The sequence below is a fragment of the Diceros bicornis genome, chromosome 9 (genome assembly GCF_020826845.1).
Source record: "Diceros bicornis minor isolate mBicDic1 chromosome 9, mDicBic1.mat.cur, whole genome shotgun sequence".
NCBI lineage: Eukaryota > Metazoa > Chordata > Mammalia > Perissodactyla > Rhinocerotidae > Diceros > Diceros bicornis.
Genome location: NC_080748.1, coordinates 9,050,065 through 9,076,266, shown reverse-complemented (window position 1 = coordinate 9,076,266; position 26,202 = coordinate 9,050,065). Strand labels below are relative to the sequence as shown.

At 38.4% G+C, this 26,202-nt stretch overlaps 1 protein-coding gene across 1 annotated transcript in view; it reads right to left on the bottom strand.

Moving 5' to 3' along the window:
* Positions 1-26,202, bottom strand: part of ATP8A2 (ATPase phospholipid transporting 8A2) — a 508,363-nt gene that overhangs the window by 399,527 nt on the left and 82,634 nt on the right. Inside the window, exons 12-20 of the mRNA XM_058547869.1 lie at positions 25,656-25,733; positions 23,110-23,198; positions 16,417-16,461; positions 14,371-14,446; positions 7,899-8,004; positions 7,075-7,157; positions 4,109-4,158; positions 1,825-1,894; positions 155-239 (exon numbers count right to left, since the gene is read on the bottom strand). Of these exons, the coding sequence (XP_058403852.1) occupies positions 155-239; positions 1,825-1,894; positions 4,109-4,158; positions 7,075-7,157; positions 7,899-8,004; positions 14,371-14,446; positions 16,417-16,461; positions 23,110-23,198; positions 25,656-25,733 (682 nt within the window). The remainder of the gene's footprint in view (positions 1-154; positions 240-1,824; positions 1,895-4,108; positions 4,159-7,074; positions 7,158-7,898; positions 8,005-14,370; positions 14,447-16,416; positions 16,462-23,109; positions 23,199-25,655; positions 25,734-26,202) is intronic.

Here is a 26,202-nt window from a genome sequence, read left to right as displayed (position 1 = left end):
TGGCACGGGAAAAATATACTCCTATGAAGCAAGCCAAGCACTGCACAAAATGACATGTCTTTTCAGAACACGGCTGCTTACCCCAGGCATCAGCCATAAACACATGAAAGTACAACTTCAAAGGCTAAAAATAACATTTCCAAATTTCACTTACCTTCCGTAGCAAAATATTCCAGATGGCATAATGTTTCCTCCATGTATTTTGAATCTTTTGAAAGTCTCTCAAAAATTACATTATCCTATAAAATAGGGAAACATTGTGACTGGCAAACCCTTAAGTAAACCTACCAGTCAGCATTGTAAACACAGCTTTGTTCTAATGGTGTTGATCCAATGTACATGAGAACACTTGAGTGGGCAAGTAGAAATATAACCCTTGGCTGATTCAGTCATGAGCTTTGGAAGACAAATTGGATATGGATGTGTCCAAACAAAAACATGTTGGGGAGGACCACAGGTGTCAGGAGGACAACCAGGGACACAACTGTGCCTACATTTACCCAAATTTGCAAAATTCATGCCGAAGTTTATAATACCTTTCTGCAGAAGTAGAAAGAGTAAAACGCACATCCTAAATTGCTCCACTACACTCCTGCTTCCTGATGATGCAGGAGCTCCGAGCCAGGGGCCACAACCCACTTGGCATTGAACCCAGCTGGGCTAAGAAACACACGGGTCATCACCCTGTGACTATTTCTACGACTGATAAGCAGGGCTGGGGCACTAGAAGCCACAGATCATCCAAATATGTTATAAACTGCACAGTTTTAAGGACACTAAAATTTTTTTAAAGAAATCTAGTTTGTTTTGGGGGTGGCAGGTTTGAATAGAATTTATCCTATAAAAATAAAATGCACTATTGCAGCATTTTCATATTTACACTGTTCTATAGCTATATATTGGCAAATAAACAAATAAAAAGTTAAAAATATCACGTGAGAACAAAATCTAGGTGACCTTGATTTAAGTTATTATAAACACGTAATTCTTTAATGGATCCAAGTATAATGCCTTTAGAATTCACGTGCATTACTCATTTTTTAAAAGCTCTAGTCACAGTATACTCAAATAAGACCATGCTTCTTCCCACAATTGGTAAAGATTATAGAAAGATTTTCAACAAATCTTTGATCCTAGTGTAGCATCATAGTCTTGACATAGTCTCATAAAATGAGCTTACTAACTCTTTCCTTCAACACATAAGACCACAATTTAACAGGATATAGTTTTGCAAGTAAGGATCATAAGCAATAACATCTTTCTTTAGAGATAATACATTTAGATTCGATTACTAGGAGGCAGAAGGACAAAAGCCTGACCTAGGAAACTGACGAAACGGGGCAGTAATAATGTGGACACGACCCTCGTACCTACCACATAGCCCTCTGTGATGAATAAAAAGATAAACCCCCAAAATTGAGAAGAATAGCTGCTAGAGAACCTACATATATCAGAGTCTTTAAAAGAAGATTATCCCAGGTCAATACAAATTACTTTATCTCCCCAAAGTCACAACACAATGGTGGTAAAACTGGAATCAGAATTCACACTCAGGATTTTGCATGACACATCAAGTTGCTGTTTCTGAAACCAAGGACTGACTAAAACCAAGCTTTTCACTGAGCATCTTTGCCACGCTGGCTTGAACCGCCATTATCTTCAACGGGCTTTTACTACCAAGTCAACTTTATGGCTGACCTGCAAGAGCCTTTAACCTGGGGCAGCCCCTCAGGGAACGATGAGGACAGCAGTGAGGACAAGCACCAGATAAACCAAGCAGCCGCCCAGAACTCCCGCTACGCGAGACACTTAGCCAGCACTTACGGCCCCTTTACAGTAGAGTCGAAGTTGTCCAGAAGGAGTTCGAACAATCACAGACATTCTTTTTCTATCACTGTAAGAATAAAAAAAAAGTTGTCACTGGTCTGCTTTATAAGACCCATGTCCTATAATTAAACAGCAAACAAATCAAAAGGTGGTCTGGCAGTCCCAAAAATGGCCAAGCTCCATTTTTCCAGAACTTCTTCCTCAAAGTCTGACTTTAATTGCATATCTCCCACTCTTTTTATTTATATATAACGAACATAAACCTATTCCTTTCCCTGCCGTGGAAACTCACTAGTATAGCTATTTATGGTAGGAGAGACAGAAACAGAGGATTTAAGCTTCTACTATGTGTATCTAACTTACTTCTGACAACACTCTGTAAGAGCATTTTTCTTTATTTTACAGCTCAAAAATATTAGTAACCTGCCCAGTAAGTAGCAAAGTGGGAGATTCAATATAAATCCAATTAAGTTGAAGGTTCCTTATTGCAAAGGTTCCACTTTATCTCTCCTCTCCCTACTCTAACATGTATGCTTCCTTAATCACCTCTCATCATGACCCATGCTCACTCACTGAGCCTTCAACGGCTCCCACCATCTACAGATTCCTCTTCTTACTGACCTCTACCCACCTCTGCAGCCTCGCCTCATCTCCCATTAACCTTCTCAGGCATCACCAGACTTCAAGCACACCAGAAGACTCACCATTCTCCTTCTCTACACCTTCCGTTCCAATCCTTTGCAGACAACATTTCATCCGCCTGAAACACATCCCAACTATATGGGCCCCAGACCACCCACCTCTTTGGCTGTTCAGTGAGGTGATTTCCAATGGACTATAAAGCTCCTAAAAGTAGGGGACACTATCTCTCCAGCTTTGCATAAATACCCGCATCCTAATCCACAGCACTCTATCTGACCTGGATTTGAATTCTCTCTCAGCTACCTATAGCCAGGTGCTCTCAGCAAAGCTATTTACCCAGCGTTTCAGTTTCTGAATGTGTAAACTGGGGTACCACTAACTACTTCAAAGAAGTATTATCAGGATTAAATGGCATCTAGAAAAAAGATGAGTCAACTAAAAAGAAATAGCACCACAACCATAACCACAAATGATCTTTTTGTTCCCTCTTATTCTCCGATAAGTTTTTTTAATATGTCTTCATGTCTTCATCCATAGTCACCTATTTATCTAAGTCCCTTTTCTCCTCCTCGCCCCTCCAATAACTGCTGGTCCCAGTTATTGCAGCCACACAACAGCACATAGTTTCCAGGACATCAACAAGAGATGGGGCACAAAAGGTCTGGAGAGATGTCTAGGATATCCCTCCCCTGCACACACAGGGACAGGACACTGTGCCCTACTCCCCACATGAACTGCTACTGTTATCAAGCCCCTCTGTCTGCCACTAAGTACCTAACCCCAGGGGCTCCTGACCCACCAAAGGTCAAGTTTGCAGTCCTAAAACCAAAGACTAGGGCTGGAAAGCATTTCCTACAAGAGGGTGAAAAAGTGATCTTTTTCAAAGAGCTTATAGCTTGCTCAGACAGAGCAAATAATTCATGAATCACTTCACTATTGTTATTAAAAAACTCATCTAATTCTAATAACAGGAAAAAATGCTTTCGAGACAGCAACAGAACCTTGCTCTAGTATTGACAATTTAATGATAAGAAGGAAAGAAACAAAATATTAAGATTGGTTGGTTTTTTTTTATGACAAACTATGAATGATCTAGGGCAACAGATAATCCAACAAATATTCTCAAGCCTTATATTAAATAAACCCCACTGGGGAAGAATGAGTCTGGATACATATAGGAGAACTGCCCTTCTCGGACCAAGCCTCCAATGGGATAAATCAATCTTATCTGTCTTCATTTGTCAGTTTCCCAGATCTTGTGTGGGAATGCTCAGAGGGAGCATGAGGCACGACCTTGGGGGCCCTGGGAAAAACCGATAGAAATAATGCCCTTATCACGTACTCCAAACTAGGCAAACGTGTCTGCAGCTGCTGATGCAAGAACACCAGGTTCTGGAAATCTAAAGAAAAAGGAGGATATGGAAGCATAACATTTCATTTGCAAAAAACAAAGAAAAATGACCTACTTTGCTTTCTTTAATGAAACTTACAAATTCCAGGGAGAAGAGGATTTATGGAGATATATTTACTATATTTAATACTTAAATACTATATTTAATCATACCCTACAATCATGCAAACACTCTGATGAAGTTGTTACATATATATATTATTTCAAGTACAGGAAAGAGAAACATACCTAGAAAATTCCAGGACATTAAGGATTCCGAATGTCTGTTCCTGTCCCATCTAAAGGAAGAAAAACAGGCTCTTACCTGATGTGCCAAGTATTAAAATCTCAGAACAACTGTCTCCCCAATCATAAACATCTCTCTCCCTCCCTGCCTCCCTCCCTCTTTCTCTCTCCTTCTCTCTCCATCTTCTGTCCTTCTGCAACGCCTTTTCAAGAGTGCTAGTTTCCCACAGGTCAGTCCAGTGGAGTCAAAGCTCCCCCTTCTGGCAGTAGCTTCTCATTTTTCTCCAGTTGGTAAGGCTGCCATTAATAGCTGGCTGGCATAGCCACTTCCAAGACATGAAGATAAAGGACACAAGCCACACAGTTCCATCTGAAACCTTGGGAGCAGTTATGCTTCCGAAGTCAGAGTGTTAAATTTTATAGAAGTACATGCATACATAATATACCATAACATCCCCAGGAGGGCCCAGGGCAACACCCTGTAATATAACACATCAATTTTCTGCAGCAAAATGTATGACTATTCACACTAAATGAGTCACAGAGACCATAAGTAGCTTCGTGTCAGTCAGTTCTGGTTAAGTTTTGCTGCCAAATGCCTATGCTGCAAATTCAGGAAAAAAACGTTTGGAATTCAAAGCTTTTTGGATTTGGGATTTAAAAATAAGAGATTATGAATCTGCATCAGATTTTAGAGCAATTAATCAAATGTCCTTTTTCTTCAGGTACTTCAAAGTTGGAACCTCAATATTTGCAACTTTTTTCCAGAAGATTCTAGATTATGTGTGGGCCATTTTCAAAATTTTAAATCTAATTTGCTCCCTATTTCCCCAATACATCACAATTATAAGAATGTGGGCTTTGGGGTTCAACAGATATGAGTTCAAATCCAGTTTCTGTGTTAAGTGTGTGACTTTTTTATGAATGGTAATAGCACCTGTCTCCTAGGTTTGAAAGAAGTAATACATGAAGTAACATGCAAATTGCCAAGTGCATGACTGACACATAGTAGCACTGAATAATCATTATTGTCCTATCCACAACTCCCCACTCCTTCTCTTCTCTTCCTAAAGTACAACTAATAATCCACCTAATCCAGCCTTCATCAGCCTTTATTCCCCTCTTTCTGCAATGACCAGTTCCCTTTCTCCTCAGCCTGTCCCAACTCTGTCAGGTCCCGGTTCAGAACCATGCCCACGGCTACCCCACCCCTCTTTGCACTGCTGTTATATCAACCACTTCTACCTGCAGCCCATGGATTCAGCTGTTAAGAGGAAGAGTAAGGCCACTTCATGTCAATAGCTGGTAACCAACTCGAGAATTCATGGTTTGATGATACTTCAGTATTAATGGTTGAATAAGATTCTTTTGTGTGTGTGTGTGTGAGGAAGATCAGCCCTGAGCTAACATCCGTGCTAATCCTCCTCTTTTTGCTGAGGAAGACCGGCCCTGAGCTAACATCTATTGCCAATCCTCCTCCTTTTTTTCCCTTTTTCTCTCCAAAGCCCCAGTAGCTAGTCGTACGTCATAGTTGCACATGAATAAGATTCTTAAAGTTATTATTATTTATGAATCTTAACTAATCAGGTAGTCTTTTTTACTCCCAGAAATATGGCCCTAGTACTTTAATAGAATGATGAAGGGGGGGCCAATCCACTTTTCACCAGCATCTAACACCACGCGACAACATCAAGAGGCAAAGCAGAAGCCGCCGTCCTCTCATCTCCCCCTTGCATCCCCTGGTCCACAGCCCCTCCCATCCCCATGGCTGCCATGCAGAGAAATACAGCAGCAACCACACAACTGAAAACCCTCAATGAGGGTTAAAAGTCTCCTCAGACTGAAGGAGAAGACTTCCTTCATGAAAAATTCTATAAAGGAAATTCTATATTCGGTCAGTACTTTGTTCCAGCTTTTAATGATTGTACACTTTCCTAAGCTAAATTCCCTCTGTTGATTGAAATAAAGTAAAAATAAATATTATCTGCTCTCTGTACTCCATAATAAAAGAAACTAAAAATGCCAAGAAATGGGCACTTTGTATAAGGTTATGATATTTTATAGGTTTTGCATATAAATAAAAGAGAAAACGTACTACTGCCAAGCCAGGAACAATGTCAAGTTATTATACCAGTTAGAAGTGAACTTCAAATATATTAAAGAGGTCTAGGGATTAAAGGATGCATAAAGCCAAAAACTGTAACAATCCACGAGTCCTCCTCAAACTGAGGGGTGGAGAACGGCAGAGGCGAGAGCAGGCAGTGACTCCCTCCAGGCCCTCAGCAACTCAGACAGGAGCAAAACGCAGCCCCTCTACCTGGCCGTCACTGAAAACACCCGTGCCTTGCCAGTCCTAACCATCAATGTCCCCATCGCCCATCTCAAGTGTCCCGATTTGATCTTATTTTTGATTTAAATTTTTTTCTTTCACCGAGTTTCTCCCTCAGGCTCCTTGAGAGGGCAACTCAGAAAAAAAAATCATAAACTAAACAAACCCTTTGACCTTAGGGAAAAGAAAAACTAACACAGACAAAAAAGATCTTAAGTGCCAACCCCTTTCTCCCGCAGCCCAGGAGACTGAAGCCAGGGGACTGAGGGCCTCCCTGGGCAGGAACTGCCAGGGGCTGAGGCCCAAAGACAGACACTCTGCCCTCAAGGATAAGCGCGCCATGAACAAGCAGGACAAAGAGCAGGGCTTGCTAAGCTCTTTACTACAAATAATTCACACTAGTGTGCAAGACTTGTGGGGAAGCACCTTAAAGAGAGAAAAATTACTGCAATGCAAAAACAACATGAATACGCTAATATGATCACATAACATCCTCAGTTCCTCAAAAGGTCTAGTTTCTCACAGAAAAAAAACTGAAATTTAGCTATCATATTTACAATAGACACGTTATTTCAAATATATAATCTTCAAAAAAGTAGGTGATGTACAACGTTGAGAGGTGCCCAGGTAGGTCACTCACTGCTTCTATGATGACCGAGTACGGCGTCCTGGCTGTGAAGACAAAGCCCAGCTTTCTAGCTCCTTTCACCAAAGCAGCTTCATCTGTCAATAAAGAGTCGACAGAGCATTGACTAATTGCTGGTAATGACAGAGTTCTGTTTAGCGAGTATTATGCTTCAAATTAACAACCCACACCAGTTACAGAGGCCCAGCCTCATGTGCACAGTGTGAAGACTAAGGAGACAGAAGATGTTCCTCACTCTTCCTACCTCCAGGGCCTGAAAGGAGCGCTGCCAACAGATGGGAAGACACAGACCTAAACTAGTTCACCAGGACAGGACTGATTACTTACCTACCAGACTCTAGTGGGCTCGAGTTCTCTCTGACGCACTTAAGTAATATTCCCATGACTTTCTGACTAAACATCTTCTCTGAGCATGGCAGTGCTTTAGTTCTAGTACTGTGGGATTCACAGAGCACCAGGAAGGGGCTAGAAAGTTAGTGCTCCAGGACACAGCTTCACCAGCAGCTGGAAACTCCACGAGGGGTGGAGCGAACAAAGAAGCCAACCCTGCTCGCCCTTGAGCTTCATCTAGCGCAAGGACTTCCGCCAGGAAATGCAAGATGGCCTGGGGCTCCCCTCCTGCTGTCCAAGTGGTACTAGAGTCAGGAGGGCCCAGCACCAGGTTTCTACGGTTTTATCACTTGTAACCACAACCTGTAAACTGTGTGAGGCCAGAGGCAAATAGTAGGGTTTTTGTGGGGCAGGCTGCACCACCGCATCTTCCACAAGTAACTGCACCCAAGTCTCCAGAGAAGGCGACGGTAGAGCACAGCCCTCACCTGGGGAGGAGGCCTGGTAGATGATGTCATCTCCATCCTTCTCCGGAACAACGGTGTGGCACACGGCCAGAAGGGTGAGGAACTCCTGTATGCAAGGAGCTGTAGGCTACAAACAGGAGACCAAGATAATCCATCTGTTACAACACTGCTGATATACACCGGAGTTCGAGTCAAGTCACCCCCTACTTAAATCCTGTAATGGCTTCCTGCTCCCTTTAGAACAGAGTTCCAGATACGCAGCGTGGACTCCAGGTCCCCAGCAATTCGGCACCTGCTCACCATCTAGCCCCATCTCCTGCCACCTGCCCTCATGTGCGCTCTACCAGCCACTTGGGTCTGCATTTCTTCAGACAGGGCAAGACCTTTCCCACTGTTCCATCGCCCTCTCCCTGGTTTCAGCCAGGTCTTCTAATCACTCATCCTCTGGGCTTCAGTTTAACAGTCAACTCACCTGGGAAGCCGGTCTTGGAACATCGTTCTCAACATGCCAGCCCATGTGGTCAGGTGAGAACAAAGAGGAGGCACATGCTCTGTCCCATGTCTTCCCCAGCACCTGCCTCGCTCATTTCTAACACTTCAAACACTCCTGCTGCTCACATGCTTCTTCCCCATTTCCGTAAGATCCAGGAGCGCAAGCAGGTGTCTGCCTTCCTCACTAACGCATCTCCAAGCCCAGCAAATAGAAGGCACTGAAATCTAAGCTGGATAAATGCAGCGAGCACTGACTCACTAGACATGTGAGTCCCTGGTCTTTCTCTTCCATTGTAATGGCACTTACTCTACACCATGTCTGTTCTTGAACTTGATAATCTCTTAAAACCTGTAAGGCAGTGCATCCCTCGCCTATTACCTTTTTTAAAAATAAAAAGAATTGTCCTGGATACGTATTTAATACATTTTTCCCACACACAAAATCTTTATAATTTTATTGAGATTAGACTATATTTACCATTAGTGGAGAAATGACATCTTAATACTTTCCACTCATGTAAGAACGCAGTATGTCTTCCTATTTATTTAAGGCCCTGGCATATATCCCTGGACAAATGTAGGCCCTAGCATACTTCTAAATATAGACCCTGGCATATTTCCTATTAATTTTTTTATTCATCCAGAATATATCTGAGCGCCCACTATATGGGAGGCACTGTACTAGGCATTTTATCTATTACTTTTTATATTATGAATGGAATCTTATTTCCATTATGTTTTACAGGAGTTTATTGTTCACGTGCAAGTAAAAACATTGAATTTTATAAATTAATTTAATATCCAATTGTAGCTGACTACTAGTTACTCTGAGTTTCAGTTGACGCTCCTGGGTTTTCAAAGCAGACAGTTGTAGCTTCTACAAATGATAACTTTTCCCTTTTCCTTTCCGATATAGACACTTGTTTCATTCTCACCTGTGTGCGTGGGCTAGCACTTTAAGAATGATGCTCAAATTCGGGGTGACACTAGGCTTTCTTGTCCTGAGGTTAATTCCAATGTCTTTAATGTTTCCTTTTTAAATAGGCAGCTGGCTACGAATCTGAGATAGATTTGTATTTTCACATCCAGGAAGAAACTTTGTGTTTGCTGTTTTTTTGTGGAGTTTTCTTTTTCTTTTATAGTTTAGTCACAAATAGATAGTGACTAATATTTTAAACATTTTTAGTTTCTCCTCTGACCTATTACTGTGATTTAAAAGCAATTGTATGGAAGCAAATCACAACTGTTCACATAACTACTACTTCTTAGCTTTCACAAAAAGAAAATGCACATTAAATTATAGTTCAGTGAGATCAAGTAAGTTGGAGAATTTACAAATTCCCAAAGGCCTATACTGCAAAAATGGTAAGAAATTTTACCCAAAAGCACTTTAATTTGAGAATTGAGCTTCAAGATTGCTTTCTGCATCTGAGAACTATCAAGTCCCGTACATCAACTTGGCCTACAACGAAACAACACGAAAGGGGGTCTTTGATTTTATAGCAAATAAGTAAACTTAACAGTGAAATATTTTCTGATTTATGAGAAGAGTTGCACACACTCAAATTAAGCTTCCACCTTGAGTGGTAGGCCAGACAAAATTCTCTCTCTTTTTTTGCTGGGAAAGATTCACCCTGAGCTAACATCTGTTGCCAATCTTCCTCTCTTTTTTTTTCCCCTCCCCAAAGCCCCAGTGCATAGTCGTATATTCTAGTTGTGAGTCCTTCTAGTTCTTCTACCTGAGCTGCCACCACAGCATGGCTACTGACAGACAGTGGTGTGGTTCCGCGCCCAGGAACCAAACTCGGGCCACCGAAGCAGAGAGTGCTCATCTTTAACCACTAGGCCATCAGGGCTGGTCCCAAAATTCTTAAAGATCCAAAAAAAATTCCTAAGACAAATTAATTTACCCTTGGTCCTCTACTTAACCTGACATTCTATAAAAAATTAGGGAAAGGAGACAAAGTTAATTTGAAGCCTATGGATAAGATGTTTGTAATATATTTTAGACAAGCGCTCCATGTTTGAAAATAAACTTTTTTCTGTAACTCCCAAGAATAAAACCTTTTTATAACTTCAAATAACTGACTGTCTATTGGAGAAGGTATGCATGCATGCTTCCATGTCTTCTTAGAAGTTAAGACGTTTTTATTGCAGAAAAATTCACATATAATATTCATCATTTTAGCTATTTGTAATTGTACAATTCAGTGGCATTAAATACATTCACAATGCTGTGTACCCATCACCGCTATCTATACTGAAAACTTTTTCATCTTTCCAACAAACTCTGTACCCATCCAACAATAACTCCCATTCGCCCTTCCCCACAGCCCCTAGTCACCTCTATTGTACTGTCTCTATGAATTTGCTATTCTAGGTACCTCATATAAGTGTCATCATACAGTATTTATCCTTCAGTTAACAGCTTTTAATCTGCACAAAATGCTTTATATATCTAGAAATGAGTATTTTCAATTTATTTGATGAATGTAAAATAGCAGAAAACTATACATGTCTAAAATTGTCTTGCATGTCAAATTGCTGCCAGAAAGTATCTAAATAATATCCATACAAATAATTTCTTCTTGAAAACTCAAGCTCAAAAGGCCTAGACATAATGATTCAAAAGAAAGTTATGTGTTCTTCCTTGGCAAATCTTTGGGAAATTATCCCACAAACAGGAAGTCACTGGTTAGCAATGTAATCTAGGGACCACGTGAATTGTTCCTTGAAATTTACCATAAGTTGATTCAAAATCTTTGACTAAAAGGCAAATTCCATCTTGGCTATCAGCCCACATATAGCTTAAAACACAGTCCTAAAGGACCCAGAAAATAAGAAATGATGACCCAAGAAAAACAAAAATTCTGTAGCAGATGGAAGTACTCCCTTGGGAGGAAAGCAAGGGTTTTCTTGGTTCAAATGCTTTAATTTTAGTCAATGGTCCCAAGACAATTTAGATAAGAATGTGGGACATCCATAGGCTAAAATCCTAAAATGCTTCTTCCCTCTCTTCAAACATATTTTGGTAAAATAACCAAGTGATCTAATAGGCCCTGTATTTAAAATATTTAAAAACATCCATTGGGCACATTTAATCCAATTCTACATCTTCCCAAAGAAAAATATTGGAGCCTATGGTCTTCATTTATAGTGGAGCTAGATGTTAAATGTCAAAGGGCTTAATTAATGCAGCAGCCAAGATGAATACCTCGGAAGGCTTCAAGGATCCAGGAAAGCTTAAAAAAAAGTTAAACTAGGCAAGTAGGCTTTTACTAAAAAATAGAAAATAAATTCCCCAGTCGTGGCCTCATTGTGCTTCTAATGAACTGTGAGTATCCAGACTATCAAAAAATCCTTAAAAGTCCCCATGTTTTCATCGATGCTTGTGATCATCTCCCTAACTCAGGGGTTCCTTTTTACAAGGGTTGCATCTGCTCCTACCTTCACTGGCCTTCTCTCTGGAATAAAAGGAAACTTGGCTCAAGAGTGCAGAAGGTGAGGAGGAAAGCAGGGAAGAAAAAAGAAGTTCATTAACTTCTCAAAAGAGTGAGTTTTCTTCCCAAAATGCATGCCATTGGTCATGGGACAGGAAATGCTCATGAGAGGATCCTTATCTATGCTCAGGTCTCCACTCAAATGTCAAAAGAGGACAGTTCAAGAAGAGCATGTGATCACTGGTGAAAAACCCCTTAGAAACCCAGCACACACAAATATGGGTTCAGCTTTGGAGAGAACACCTGCATGTACATATAAATTAACAGAGCTAAGTATTTAAAGATGTCAAAAATTGTCATCCTGGGCAGGCCTTGTGGCATAGTGGTTCAGTTCAGTGTGTTCCGCTTCAGTGACCCTGGTTTGCAGGTTCGGATCCTTGATGCGTGGACCTACACCACGCATCAAGCCATGCTGTGGCAGCAACCCACATACAAAATAGAGGAGGACTGGCACAGATGTTAGCTTAGGGCCACTCTTCCTCAAGCAAAAAGAGGAAGACTGGCAACAGATATTAGCTTAGGGCCAATCTTCCTCACCACACACACACAAAAAAAATTGGGATCCCAGCAGCAGGCATAGTGGGTCTGCCAAGGATCCCTTCTCCAAATGAGGATTTCCCCCTGGCCACTGGGTTTCTATGCCAGCCCACATTTAGGACGCTGCAAAAACTATTCAGCATGGGTGGCCATACTGCCCACATTTCAACAGTTACAGCCACTGCACCCACCAAAGACACTGGACTCCTCCGTCTACACAAAACAAAATCACTTTCTCAGAAAGCCGCATCATACCTATCCCTATGATGCAAAAGTGTACAACGGCTCTTAACGATTTTACTTGTCTGTTTCCCTTGAGTGTTTTTTATTCATCTCTTCCCCTAGTACCTAGCAAGGTGTTTGATATAAACTAGGCCCTTAAACTATTTGCTGAGTGAGTGAATAGATAAATGAGTCTCTTATTTAAACAGGATCCAGTCATTTGCTGCTAATCCTAAGCCTACACTGGGATTCCATGGTACTCAGAACCCTATGCTCATCTCACTTCCTTTGCTGCTTTTTCACCTATTGATCTATGCTAGGAAAACAAACTTGGTGAAACTAAACTAAGAGCAGTTTCCTAAGCCTTTGTGTCACCCTTCCACCTTCTCCTTTCCACTCACCATCTCAACCTGAACAGACACATTTAGTCAACCACCTTCGTTACTACCCTCGACCTAAACACGATTTAAGAATACTTGAGTCCTCTTTCAGATAGCAAGTCCTCACACTGCACTTGTCTCTTTGACACCCTTGATTAGAGCTACCAGAGAAGCTTCTTCTGAGACACCACTCTAATGCTTGGAGAATCTCTAGCCTAGTAGCTGCATCTACCTCTAAGATCAAAATCCAAAAAAAGGACCGTATCAATGTCTGTGACTGTGACACAGAGCACAGACTTCAGCAGCGTCCTCTGCGTGGACTGGCATCACTCCATCAGCATCCCCAGGGGCTGAGGCAGAACCTCTGCGTCCCAGCCTGTGGTCGTGGATGTCTTACACACTCACATTTGAGAACCACTGCTAAGAAGGTTTTAGTACTAACGAATGGGCACTAACTACAACAGAGACAAGAAAATTTCCCTGCTTAAAATTCAGAGAAAGTTTTAAATATATCCATCTCTTAACAAAATTTTGGAAAGATAAAGTTTTAATTTTGCTCAAGTTTACCTAACTTTAAAACTAAAATTTTTTCTGAAGAAAATTAATTGTATTAGATCTAGTTTATACTGACTAAACTGGTTGTGAAATGCTTTGATCATTGAATACTTTTCTAAGTTGGTATTTTTCAGAGTAGCCTTTAAAATAAAAATGAATTTATATGATCCTTCAGTAAATCCTGGTTTGTTGCAATAGTTGAGATAGGGTGATATCACAGTTAAGAGTTGAACAGACTGAGGTTCTGGGTCTCATTTCTACATTTGTTTGCTGGGTAACTCTTGGCCAAGTCAATCTTTCTATTCAACTTCCTGTCACCTCTCTTGGGTGACTCGAATGCTAAAAGAAATACATGTAAATGTTTGGCACATAGTAGGATGCTCTAATGCTACATGTTATTATGTCTTACTTTTGTTTCCTAAATTATCCTAGTCAAAGGATACTGCAATTTCTTTTCAAACTATACAACCTTTTAGATTCACAATTGTGAAGAAATAGTACTGTAGAAATCATGCAAAGCAACAAAAATGTGAAATGTTAGAGAATTCTATGGTAAGATGTCTTAATCTTGATATACCACTTTATAACTTCACCACATATTTAATTCAGCTTTACATTAACTTATGCAAAGTTTTAACCACAAAGCATTTGTTTAAGATCACTTCTCTGAAGTACTAACACCATAAAAGTGAGACTGCATCTCTTCCCCAGCCCCCAAAATTGCAACTTTCAAGACACTACACATATACATAAATAAAAGTGCACCATAAGCTATTTAATGTCCTAGAAGCAAAATGGTGGCCTTACATGCTGATCCTCAATGTTCTTCAAGAGCCTGGGATCATCAAAGTCACATGAATCACTAGGGGGAGGAGGCATCCGGCTGTAAGAGAGAACAGAAAATATTTATTCTGAACTGAAGTTCCTTTAAGATAACTCAAACCTTGTAAGACTCTGCCTCCAAGAAGAACCAGACTGAAAAAGCCTATAGATTTATATTAAATTTTTAAAGATTTAGAATACTACATATTATTTCAAACCTCAAGACAGAAAATCTTTAACCTTACTATAAATAATATATTTTACAAGTTATTATAAACAATGACACAGTTACAAAGAGAAGAAACGGAGGCAAGGATCAACAGCATGACTTTGTCATTTTGGTTGGTCTCTGCACAACTTCAACCAGGGAAAACTTCCAAGAGTACCGCTCAAAGCAGATAAAATAAGAGGAATTATTGCACTGTATCTATACAATCCCTTACGGTCAGAGCTCGTATGTAGGAGAGAGAAGGAGGCAAATAATTATGAGAAAGGAAACTTGATATGATAGCTGTGTGCTATCACACTGAAGAAAATGTGAAGGGTTAAGTATATCCATGTATCTCCACTCCTTCTTGAAACCTTTTCTTCAGGACAAAGACGATGGAAGAAGGGAAGGCAGCAGAGTTGCTGTCAGTCTGAACACTGAATAGATATCAGAGTTTAGTACAGCAGAGAAAACAAAAGCCAACAGCTTGCAGGGGGAAGCACCTAAAGTGCAGGCTGATACCCCAAGCAGATACCTTGTGAAAGCTGAGGAAATGGCAGTACACGGTACCTGTGAGATGCAGGGAAGGTGGAAAATAAGACCGGTTCAAATTCCATGTGAGGAAGAGTCAGCCTGCAAGAACTTTCCCTTATCACATGCAGCCAAGGCAACTGAACCTTCTGCACCCAGAAAAAACATGGAAGTTCCTCCTTTAGAGAGGTTAAACCAGAGTAGCCTTGGACTCAGGGATACCAGGCACACGGGCAGGTAGGGGATGGCATCCTCCCAAGACAGGAGTTTTAAGTGACATCCTATATACGATGAAAGGTATGATGACTAACCCTCTGCCTCCACTCAGCAACCATAACAGCAGCAGCCAGATTTATAGCCCCTGGCAGGAAACTGCAGAGTTCACCTCGTGAGAAGACGACTGATCAGCTCATAAGAAAGACCCACAGACACTGAAATCCAGGGATTCTCTAATAAAATAGTAGGTCCTGGCTGACCATCCCATAGGGAAGCCAGTGAGTCATCAACCACACTGTCCCCCTACACACATGGCCCTAGCAATCAGCTTTGTTAGTGTATAATTCTTAAAACATGAGCAGATAACATCACTGGTCCTAAGGGAGATGCAAATCAAAACCATAATGAGATATCACTTCACACCCACTGGGATGGCTACTATATTTAAAAACAAACAAACAGAAATTAACAAATGTTACAAGGATGTGGAAAAATTGTGCATTACTGGTGGGAATGTAAAATGGTAGAGCTACTATGAAAAAAAATTTTGGTGGTTCCTCAAAAAGTTAAACATAGAATTACCACATGACCCAGCCATCCACTTTCAGGGATTTACCCAAAAGATCTGAGAGCAGAGACTCAGATTCCTGTACACCAAAGTTCATAGCAACATTATTCACAATAGCCAAAAGGTGGAAATAATCCAAATGCTCATTGACAGAGGAATGGATAAACAAAATGTGGTATATACATTCAATGGAATATTATTCAGCCTTTAAAAGGAATAAAATTCTGATACATGCTACAACACATATGCTACAACCTTAAAGACATTATGCTAAGAAGTGGAAAGTGAGGGGGAAGTATTGGGCCAAGGGCTGGCTATTTTTTCCTAAAACCTTGTAGTAACACTAGACATTTAAAACCACATTCATGTCTAAATTTTATTCTAGTTCTCTGTCGAAATAACATACATGCAACTTTTATTTACAAAATATTCAAGTGAGAAACGTCAACATAAAATTGTTCCAAAACCTTTCCCACTAAAGCATCAAGAAGCACTAGAATCTACTTACCAGAAATCATCTGAGGATGGCTCTCTTGTCAATTCTGGAAAATGACTGCCAGAGAGGGAAAGAGAGTGGTCATAAAACTGATCAAAAGACAGGCATTCACATATGGAACATTCTCCAGGATAGATCATATGTTAGGCCACAAAACAAGTCTTAATAAATTTAAGAAGACTGAAATCATACCAAGCATCTTTTCCAACCACAACGGTATGAAACTTTGAAATCAATTACAAGAAGAAAACTGGAAAATTCATAAATATGGGGAGATGAAACAACATGCTACTGAACAACCAATAGGTCAAAGAAAAAATTAAAAAATACCTATGACAACAGAAAATGGAAATACATATCAAAACTTATGGGATGCAGCAAAAGCAGTGCTAAGAGGAAAGTTCATAGCGATAAATGCCTACTTCAAGAAACAAGAAAATTCTCAAACAATCTAACTTTACATCTAAAATAACTAGAAAAAGAAGAACAAATGAAGCCCAAAGTTAGCAGAAAGAAGGAAATAACAAAGATCAGAGCAGAAATAAATGAAATAGAGGCTAAAAAGACAATAGAAAAGATCAATGAAACTAAGAGCTGGTTCTATGAAAAGATAAACAAAATTGAAAAACCTTTAGCTAAACTCACCAAGGAAAAAAGAGAGAGGACTCAAATAAAATTAGAAATGAAAGAGATGTTACAACTGATACCACATAAATAAAAGGATCATAAGAGATTACTATGAGCAATTATATGCCAACAAATTGGACAATCTAGAAGAAATAAACACAGAACTAGAAACTTACAACCTCCAAGACTGAATAATGAAGAAACAGAAAATCTGAACAGACCAATTACTAGTAAGAAGATTGAATCAGTAATCAAAAACCTCCTAACAAACAAATGTCCAGGATCAGACAGCTTCACTGGTAAATTCTCCCAAATATTCAAAGAAGAATTAATACCAATCATTCTCAAAATCTTCCAAAAAACAGAATAGGAGGGAACACTTCCAACTCATTTTATGAGGCTATCATTAGCCTGATACCAAAACCAAACAAGGACACACGAGAAAAGAAAATTACAGGCCAATATCCCTGATGAACATAGACACAAAAATCCTCAACAAAATATTAGCAAATCAAATTTAACAATACATTAAAAGGATCATACACCATGATCAAGTGAGATTTATTCCAGGGATGCAAGGATGGTTCAACATCAGTAAATCAATCAATATGATACACCACATTAACAAGATGAAGGATAAAAATCATACAATCATCTCAATAAATACAGAAAAAGCATACAACAACATTCAACATCCATTTATGATAAAAACTCTCAACAAAGTGGATATAGAGGGAACGTATCTCAACATAACAAAGGCCATATATGACAGGATGACAGGCCCATAGCTAACATCATATTCAATGGTATGCCCACTCTTGCCATTTTTATTCAATATAGTATTGGAAGTCCTAGCCAGAGCAATTAGGCAAGAAAAAGAAATAAAAGGCATCCAATTCAGAAAGGAAGAAGTAAAACCGTCACTCTTTGCAAATGGCATGATATTACATATAGAAAACCATAAAGATTTCCCCAAAAAACTGTTAGAACTAATAAACAAATTGAGTAAAGTTACAGAATATAAAATCAATATACAAAAATCTGTTGCATTTCTAAAAACTAATAATGAACTATCAGAAAGAGATATTAAGAAAACAATCCCATTTACAATTGCATCAAAAAAATTAAATAACCTAGGAATAAATTCAACCAAGGAAGTGAAAGACCTGTACACTGAAAATGATAAGACATTAATGAAAAAGATTGAAGACACAAATAAATGGAGAGATATTCCATGCTCATGGATTAGAAGAATTTACATTATTTATGATTAATTAATTTATGACAAAGGAGCCAAGAATATACAATAGGGAAAGGACAGTCTCTTCAATAAATGGTGTTGGGAAAACTGGACAGCCACACGCAAAAGAATAAAACTGGACCACTATCTTATACCATACACAAAAATTAACTCAAAATGGATTAAAGACTTAAATGTAAGACCTGAAACCTCCTAGAAGAAAACATAGGGGGTAAGCTCCTTGACATTGGTCTCAGTGATGATTTTTTGGATCTGACACCAAAAGCAAAAACAAAGAAATGGGACTCAACAAACTAAAAAGCTTCTGCACAGCAAAGGAAACCATCAACAAAATGAAAAGGAAACCTATTGAATGGGAGAAAATATTTGCAAATAGTATATCTGATAAGGGATTAACATACCTTATATATATATAAAGAACTTATACAACTCAATAGCAAAAATACAAACAATCCAATTAAAAAATGGTCAGAACCCCTGAATAGACATTTTTTCCAAAGAAGACATACAGATGAAAAGGTACTCAACAGCACTAATCCATCAGGGAAATGCAAATCAAACCCACAATGAGATATTACCTCACACCTGTTAGAATGGCTGTTACCACAACGACAAGAAATAACAAGTGTTGGCGAGGATGTGGAGAAAAGGGAACATTTGTGCACTGTTGGTGGGAATGTAAATTGGTGCAGCCACTATGGAAAACATTATGGAGGTTCCTCAAAAACTTGAAAATAAAACTACCATATGAAGCAACCTCAAATTACACCTAACAGAAATAGAAAAAGAAGAACAAACAAAGCCCAAAGTCAGCAGAAGGAGAGAAATAATAAAAATCAGAGCAGAAATAAATGAAACTGAGACCAAAAAAACAGTAGAAAGGATTAATGAAACAAAGAGTTGGTTCTTTGAGAAGATAAACAAAATCGACAAACTGTTAGCCAGGCTTACTAAGAAAAAAAGAGAAAAGGCTCAAGTAAATAAAATTAGAAATGAAAGAGGAGAAATTACAATGGATACCACAGAAATACAGAGGATTATAAGAGAATACTATGAGAAATTATATGCCAACAAATTGGACAATCTAGAAGAAATGGATAAATTCTTAGACTCATACAACCTCCCAAAACTGAATCAAGAAGAAATGGAGAATCTGAATAGATCAATCACAAGTAAAGAGATTGAAATAGTAATCAAAAACCTCCCAAAAAATAAAAGTCCAGGACCAGATGGCTTCTCCGGTGAATTTTACCAAACATTCAAAGAAGATTTAATGCCCATCCTTCTCAAACTATTCCAAAAAATAGAAGATGGAACACTTCCTAAATCATTCTATGAGGCCAACATCACCCTGATACCAAAGCCAGACAAAGACAATACAAAGAAGGAAAATTATAGGCCAATATCACTGATGAACATAGATGCAAAAATCCTCAACAAAATATTGACAAACCGAATACAGCAATATATTAAAAAGATCATACACCATGATCAAGAGGGCTTTATACCGGGGATGCAGGGATGGTTCAACATCCGCAAATCAATTAACGCGATACACCATATCAACAAAACAAAGAATAAAAACCACATGGTCATCACAATAGATGCAGAGAAGGCACTTGACAAGATACAACATCCATTCATGATAAAAACTCTGAACAAAATGGGAATAGGAGGAAAGTACCTCAACATAATAAAGGCTATTTATGACAAACCCACAGCCAACAACATACTCAATGGGGAAAGACTGAAAGCCATTCCTCTGAGAACAGGAACGAGGCAGGACTGCCCACTCTCACCACTCCTATTCATCATAATACTGGAGGTTTTGGCCGAAGCAATTAGGCAAGAAAAAGAAATAAAAGGAATCCAAATAGATAACGAAGAAGTGAAGCTCTCACTATTTGCAGATGACATGACCTTATATATAGAAAACCCTAAAGAATCTATTGGAAAACTATTAGAAATAATCAAGAACTACAGCAAAGTTACAGGGTACAAAATCAGTCTACAAAAATCAGTTGCATTTCTGTATGCTAATAACGAACTAACAGAAAGAGAGCTCAAAAAGATAATACCATTTACAATTGCATCAAAAAGAATAAAATATCTAGGAATAAATCTTACCAAGGAGGTGAAAGACCTATACAATGAAAACTACAAGACATTATTGAAAGAAATCGATGATGACATAAAGAAATGGAAAGACATCACATGTACATGGATTGGAAGAATAAACATAATTAAAATGTCTATATTACCTAAGCAATCTACAGATTCAGTGCAATCCCAATCAGAATCCCAGTGACATTCTTCACAGAAACAGAAAAAAGGATACTAAAATTCATATGGGGCAACAAAAGACCCCGACTAGCTAAAGCAATCCTAAGAAAAAAGAACAAAGCTGGAGGCATCACAATCCCTGACTTCAAAATATACTACAAAGCAATAGTAATCAAAACAGCATGGTACTGATACAAAAACAGACACACAGATCAATGGAACAGAATTGAAAGCCCAGAAATAAAACCACACATATACGGACAGCTAATTTTCGACAAAGGAGCTAAGAACATACAATGGAGAAAGGAAAGTCTCTTCAATAAATGGTGTTGGGAAAACTGGACCGCCACATGCAAAAGAATGAAAGTGGACCATCTGCTATTGCCATTCACAAAAATTAACTCAAAATGGATCAAAGACCTGAGGTGAGACCTGAAACTATAAAACTCATAGAAGAAAATATAGGCAACACACTATTTGACATTGGTCATAAAGGAATCTTTTCGGATGACATGCCTACCCAGACTAGAGAAACTAAAGAAAAAATAAACAAGTTGGACTTTATCAGATTAAAGAGCTTCTACAAGACAAACGAAACCAGAATCAAGATGAACAGACAACCCACCAGCTGGGAGAGAATATTTGCAAAACGTATATCTGACATTTGGTTGATCTCCATAATATATAAAGAACTCACACAACTGAACAACAAAAAAACAAACAACCCGATCAAAAAATGGGCAGAGGAAATGAACAGACACTTCTCCAAAGAAGATATACAGATGGCCAATAGGCACATGAAAAGATGTTCAACATCACTAATCATCAGGGAAATGCAAATCAAAACAACACTAAGATATCACCTCACGCCCGTTAGAATGGCTATAATCACCAAGACAAAAAACAACAAATGTTGGAGAGGATGTGGAGAAACAGGAACCCTCATACACAGCTAGTGGGAATGCAAACTTGTGCAGCCTCTATGGAAAACGGTATGGAGATTCCTCAAAGAATTAAAAATAGAGATGCCCTATGATCCAGCTATCCCACTACTGGGAATCTATCCAATGAACCTGAAATCAACAATCCAAAGAGGCTTATGCACCACTATGTTCATTGCAGCATTATTCACTATAGCCAAGAAGTGGAAGCAACCTAAGTGTCCCTCGACTGACGATTGGATCAAGAAGATGTAGTATACATATACAATGGAATACTACTCAGCCATAAAAAAAGACAAAATTGTCCCATTTGCAACAAAATGGATGGGCCTGGAGGGTATTATGTTAAGTGAAGTAAGCCAGAAAGAGAAAGACAAACACTGTATGATCTCACTCATATGTGGAATATAAATCAACACATGGACAGAGAAAACTGTATTGTGGTTACCAGGGGCAATGGGGGTTGGGGGTGGGCACAAGGGATGAAGGGAGACATATATATGGTGATGGACAAACAAAAATGTACAACCCAAAATTTCACAATGTTAAAAACTATTAAAACATCAATAAAAAAACAAAAAACTACCATATGATCCAGCAATTCTACTTCTGGGTATTTATCCAAAAAGCAAAAACACTAACTCAAAAAGATATATGCACTACCATGTTCACTGAAGCATTATTCACAATAGCCAAGACATGGAAACAACTTTAGTGTCCACGGATGGATGAATGGATAAAGAAGATGTGGTACATATATACACAATGGAATATTATTCAGCCATTAAATAGAAGGAAATCTTGCCATGTGCGACAACATGGATGGATCTTGAGGATATTATACGAAGAGAAATAAGTCATACAGAGAAAAACAAATACTGTATGATCTCACTTATATGGGGAATCTTAAAAAAAAAAAAAAAAAAAAAAAAAACAACCTCATAGATACAGAGAACATATTGGTGGTTGCCAGAGGCAGGGAGTGGGTGAAATGAGTGAAGGGATCAAAAGGTACAAACTTTCAGTTATAAAATAAATAAGTCACAGGGATGTAAAGTATAGCATGGTGACTATAGTTAATAATACTGTATTATATATTTGAAAGTTGCTAAGAGAATAAATCTTAAAATTTCCATCACAAGAAAAAATAAATTGTGTAACTATGTATGGTGACAGATGTTAACTAGACTAATGGGGGTGATCATTTTGCAATATACACAAATATCAAATCATTATGTTGCACACCTGAAACTAATATAATGTTATATGTCGATTATACCTCAATTAAAAAAAACACAGGCATTCCGATCAAAACATGAGTAAGAAATGTATAATTATTAGATTAGAAATACAAATTTATCGATTCCCTGGGATTTCTCACTAGGTTAATATCTGCAAAATGATGTTTTACCTGTTCAAAGGTGGGACTCATTAAGTTTTCAACACATTCAATAATAATTACACATCTAAATGCCTTATAAATACCCTTTCAAAATATCAGAAGGTCAAGGTATTTGACTAAGCAGCAAAAAATGAAGTTATTTTGTTGGATGAACACAAATCACATTTTCCATAGGGGATAAACACGCCTACCCATAGGTTACTCCAGCAATGCTGCACTTCTTGAAGTTCATGATATTGCATGTAAGAGTTCCAGTTTTGTCAGAAAACAGGTATTTTACCTAAGTCAAAGAATAGAAGAAACATACGTTAAGAATGTAATAAGATGCAAAACCAATAAATGAAGTCTTTCCTTCTAGATTTTTCAAAGTCTGTAAAATTTTAGAAGGTAAATCCTTAAAGCAAGCAAAATATATTTTATAATTGTATACACTTATATAATAATTACAAATATATACATTTTAAAAATATATTTTAATGCTTAGACCACTTAAAAACCTTTTTCAGTAACTAATTCTAGAGTCCAATTGTGTGAAAATGTGCAAAGGAGGCTTCAGGGACAGCCCTGGAGTCATTTTAGAACTCTAAGCATAAGCACGAAACCTGCCACAAGGCATCTCAAAGATTCATATCATTCTTCAAGACAGCCCCATGACTTTTCCGTTCTCGTGTCTAATATGTCAAGACAACAAGCTTAGACTTCAGAAACCTCAAAACATTTTTTAGTACTCCATCCCCTAGTTGGATTGAGAAGGCATATCCTGAAACAGCAGAGAATGAACACGAAGCTTCTCAGTCACTATCACAATTAAGACCACATGAAGGCAGCATGGAACTGCATATAGACTATATAACTTTCCAAGATACAAAGTTTTACAGATTTAACACACTGAGTACTCAGTATACAAAGGTGAAAAGAGAAATTTCTGAAGGTCAACAAGCAAACCATTTTGACTGATCCACTGAATACAAAAGAGATGAACTGCAAATGCACACGTGCTGTGTGGATTATGTTCCCTCAGGTGGATAATGTGATGGGGAAGAGAACTCAGGACCATGAGTGGAGAAACAGCCCAGTCTAGGCTCTGGATACTAACTAGTCATGTGTACTCTGGAGAAGTCACCTCTTCCTGCTTGGCCTCCATTTCCACATCTATGAAATAAAGAGTTTGGCCAGAAGATAAATAACATCATTCCATAAGGAGCATTGTGGGAAATTACATCATAGATTGGTGAGGGGGCAGTATTAACAGAATGGTCTCCAGTAAAAATTCCAGTTTCTCAGTGGTTTTCTATAGCAGGATCCTGATTGTTGCTGGAGCTGGATGTACTCCAGGGATCCCAAAGAACCGTTCTAGGGAAGCCGTGCTTTCCTGTTCTACAGAAGAGCAATTAATAACGTCAACTGTTTACTCTGCACTTGTTCTTAATGATACAATATTAGCAAGTACACTGCGAATTCTTTTCAAAGCCATCAAAGGACTTTCAAGTAAAGAAAGATTATTAATTCTCCTAAAGAAGTCAAATATTACACAGAAATATAAAATTAGTACACTATGGGGTAAGTACTCTTATAAATAATAAATTTTTATGTGAGTTTTGTATGCAGTAACTATAGGGGTATAAAAAATTGACTAGATCAGCCTTCTAATAAGCAGTGTTTCCTTCTGCCTCTTTTTTAAAAATTAAAAAATTATATTAAAATATTTAAAAATGAAAATTTTATAATAAGGAATTATCAAGATTTGCTACCACTCTGCCTACTGAATTTTAACTTATCCTCTAAGTTCCAACTCAAAAGTACTTCCTCATGCAAACTTTCCCCATATATCCAACTAGGATGAATTATTTCATCCTGGGTGCTACGTGAGCACTTTCAGTCTTTAATTATTCTGGTCCCGTTTGATGGCACCTGAGAACTGATATACTGAGCACTGTGCTAAATGGACCCAGGCAACCAAGGACCTTGTCTCAGGTATATCCATGACCTCAAATGGGCTCTAATGTCCAGAGGGAAACAGACACTGCATCACTATCATGTCTCTTATTTTACTATGTTTACATTTGGAAAGACTGTTATGGGAACATAGAAGAGAGATAAATTAACTTACCTGGAAAACTAGAACAAGGTTCAAATAGGAGGCATATTTAGTCTGGTATTTATAGTTCCTACCTCATAGGGTGGTTGAAAGGTTTAAATAAGATGTATAAAATGAAATTATAATCTTTAATTGCAATGCATTCAAAAGAGGTTATTCCTTGCAGTAATTTCAACATGAGATGAAAACATAATGCAAAGGCAACTGGGGTTTGGGGGCGATGGTGGAAAAGACATTGGTTCCCTGGAATATTCCAGAGACAAAAATCTAGAACATTCATATTAGTCCCCACATGTTTTGTAGGATTACTCAATATCTGAGTATCTTAACCATTGTTTTCCCTATCATTTGCTCCTGATAAACAATTTTAAGAGTCCAAAGTAATGTTGTACTGTATTTTTTGTACTAAATTTTTTGCAGGTACCTTCTAGGTGATAAGATATATCCATACCTTAAAATGCAAGTCAAAACAGATTAACATTTGCATTTAACAATACTTTCAAATACTATATAGCTTTTCAGACGTCAAAACCACATTCATAGAGTACAATTTTTGCAAAATCTCTCCCTAGTTCTTCTAACACTCGTCTCCCCTCATGTTCATGTCACCATTACCAAAGTTCCCAAAGAGGCTCTCACCTGCCCAAGCTCTTCATTAAGGTTTGATGTCCTGGCCATTGCAGGAGTGTCATTTCCGAGATAATACATATCCGTGTCCTGAGAGAGAAACAGGGGGGCACCTCAGAAAGTGTATGCCATTACTCCTTCACATAAATTAACATAGAAAAGAAGCTAAAAACAGATAGCTTAATATAAATGCTAATTTTTAATTTGTGGATGAAAATACAGTGGCTATTAGTGTGACACAAAGAGAAAACATGGGTATTTATATAGAGAAGATTTGGTTTCAAGATGATCATTTCATGACCTAGACTAACTCATATTTCTGAGCTCAGCTAATATCTTGTTCACAGAATTGTTATGAAGATCAAATAAAAATGCACACGAAAGCACCCAGTCTACATATACTGGCTGCTGAAGTCAAGTGCTTAACAGCCATGGCAGTTCCTTAAAAGTTCCACTTGCACTGTCACAATGGAACCCACGTTTACTGTCACCATGAATTTTGATATAATGAACACTGATGTAGACACACCTGGGAGATCTTTTCTTCAGCACTAATTAG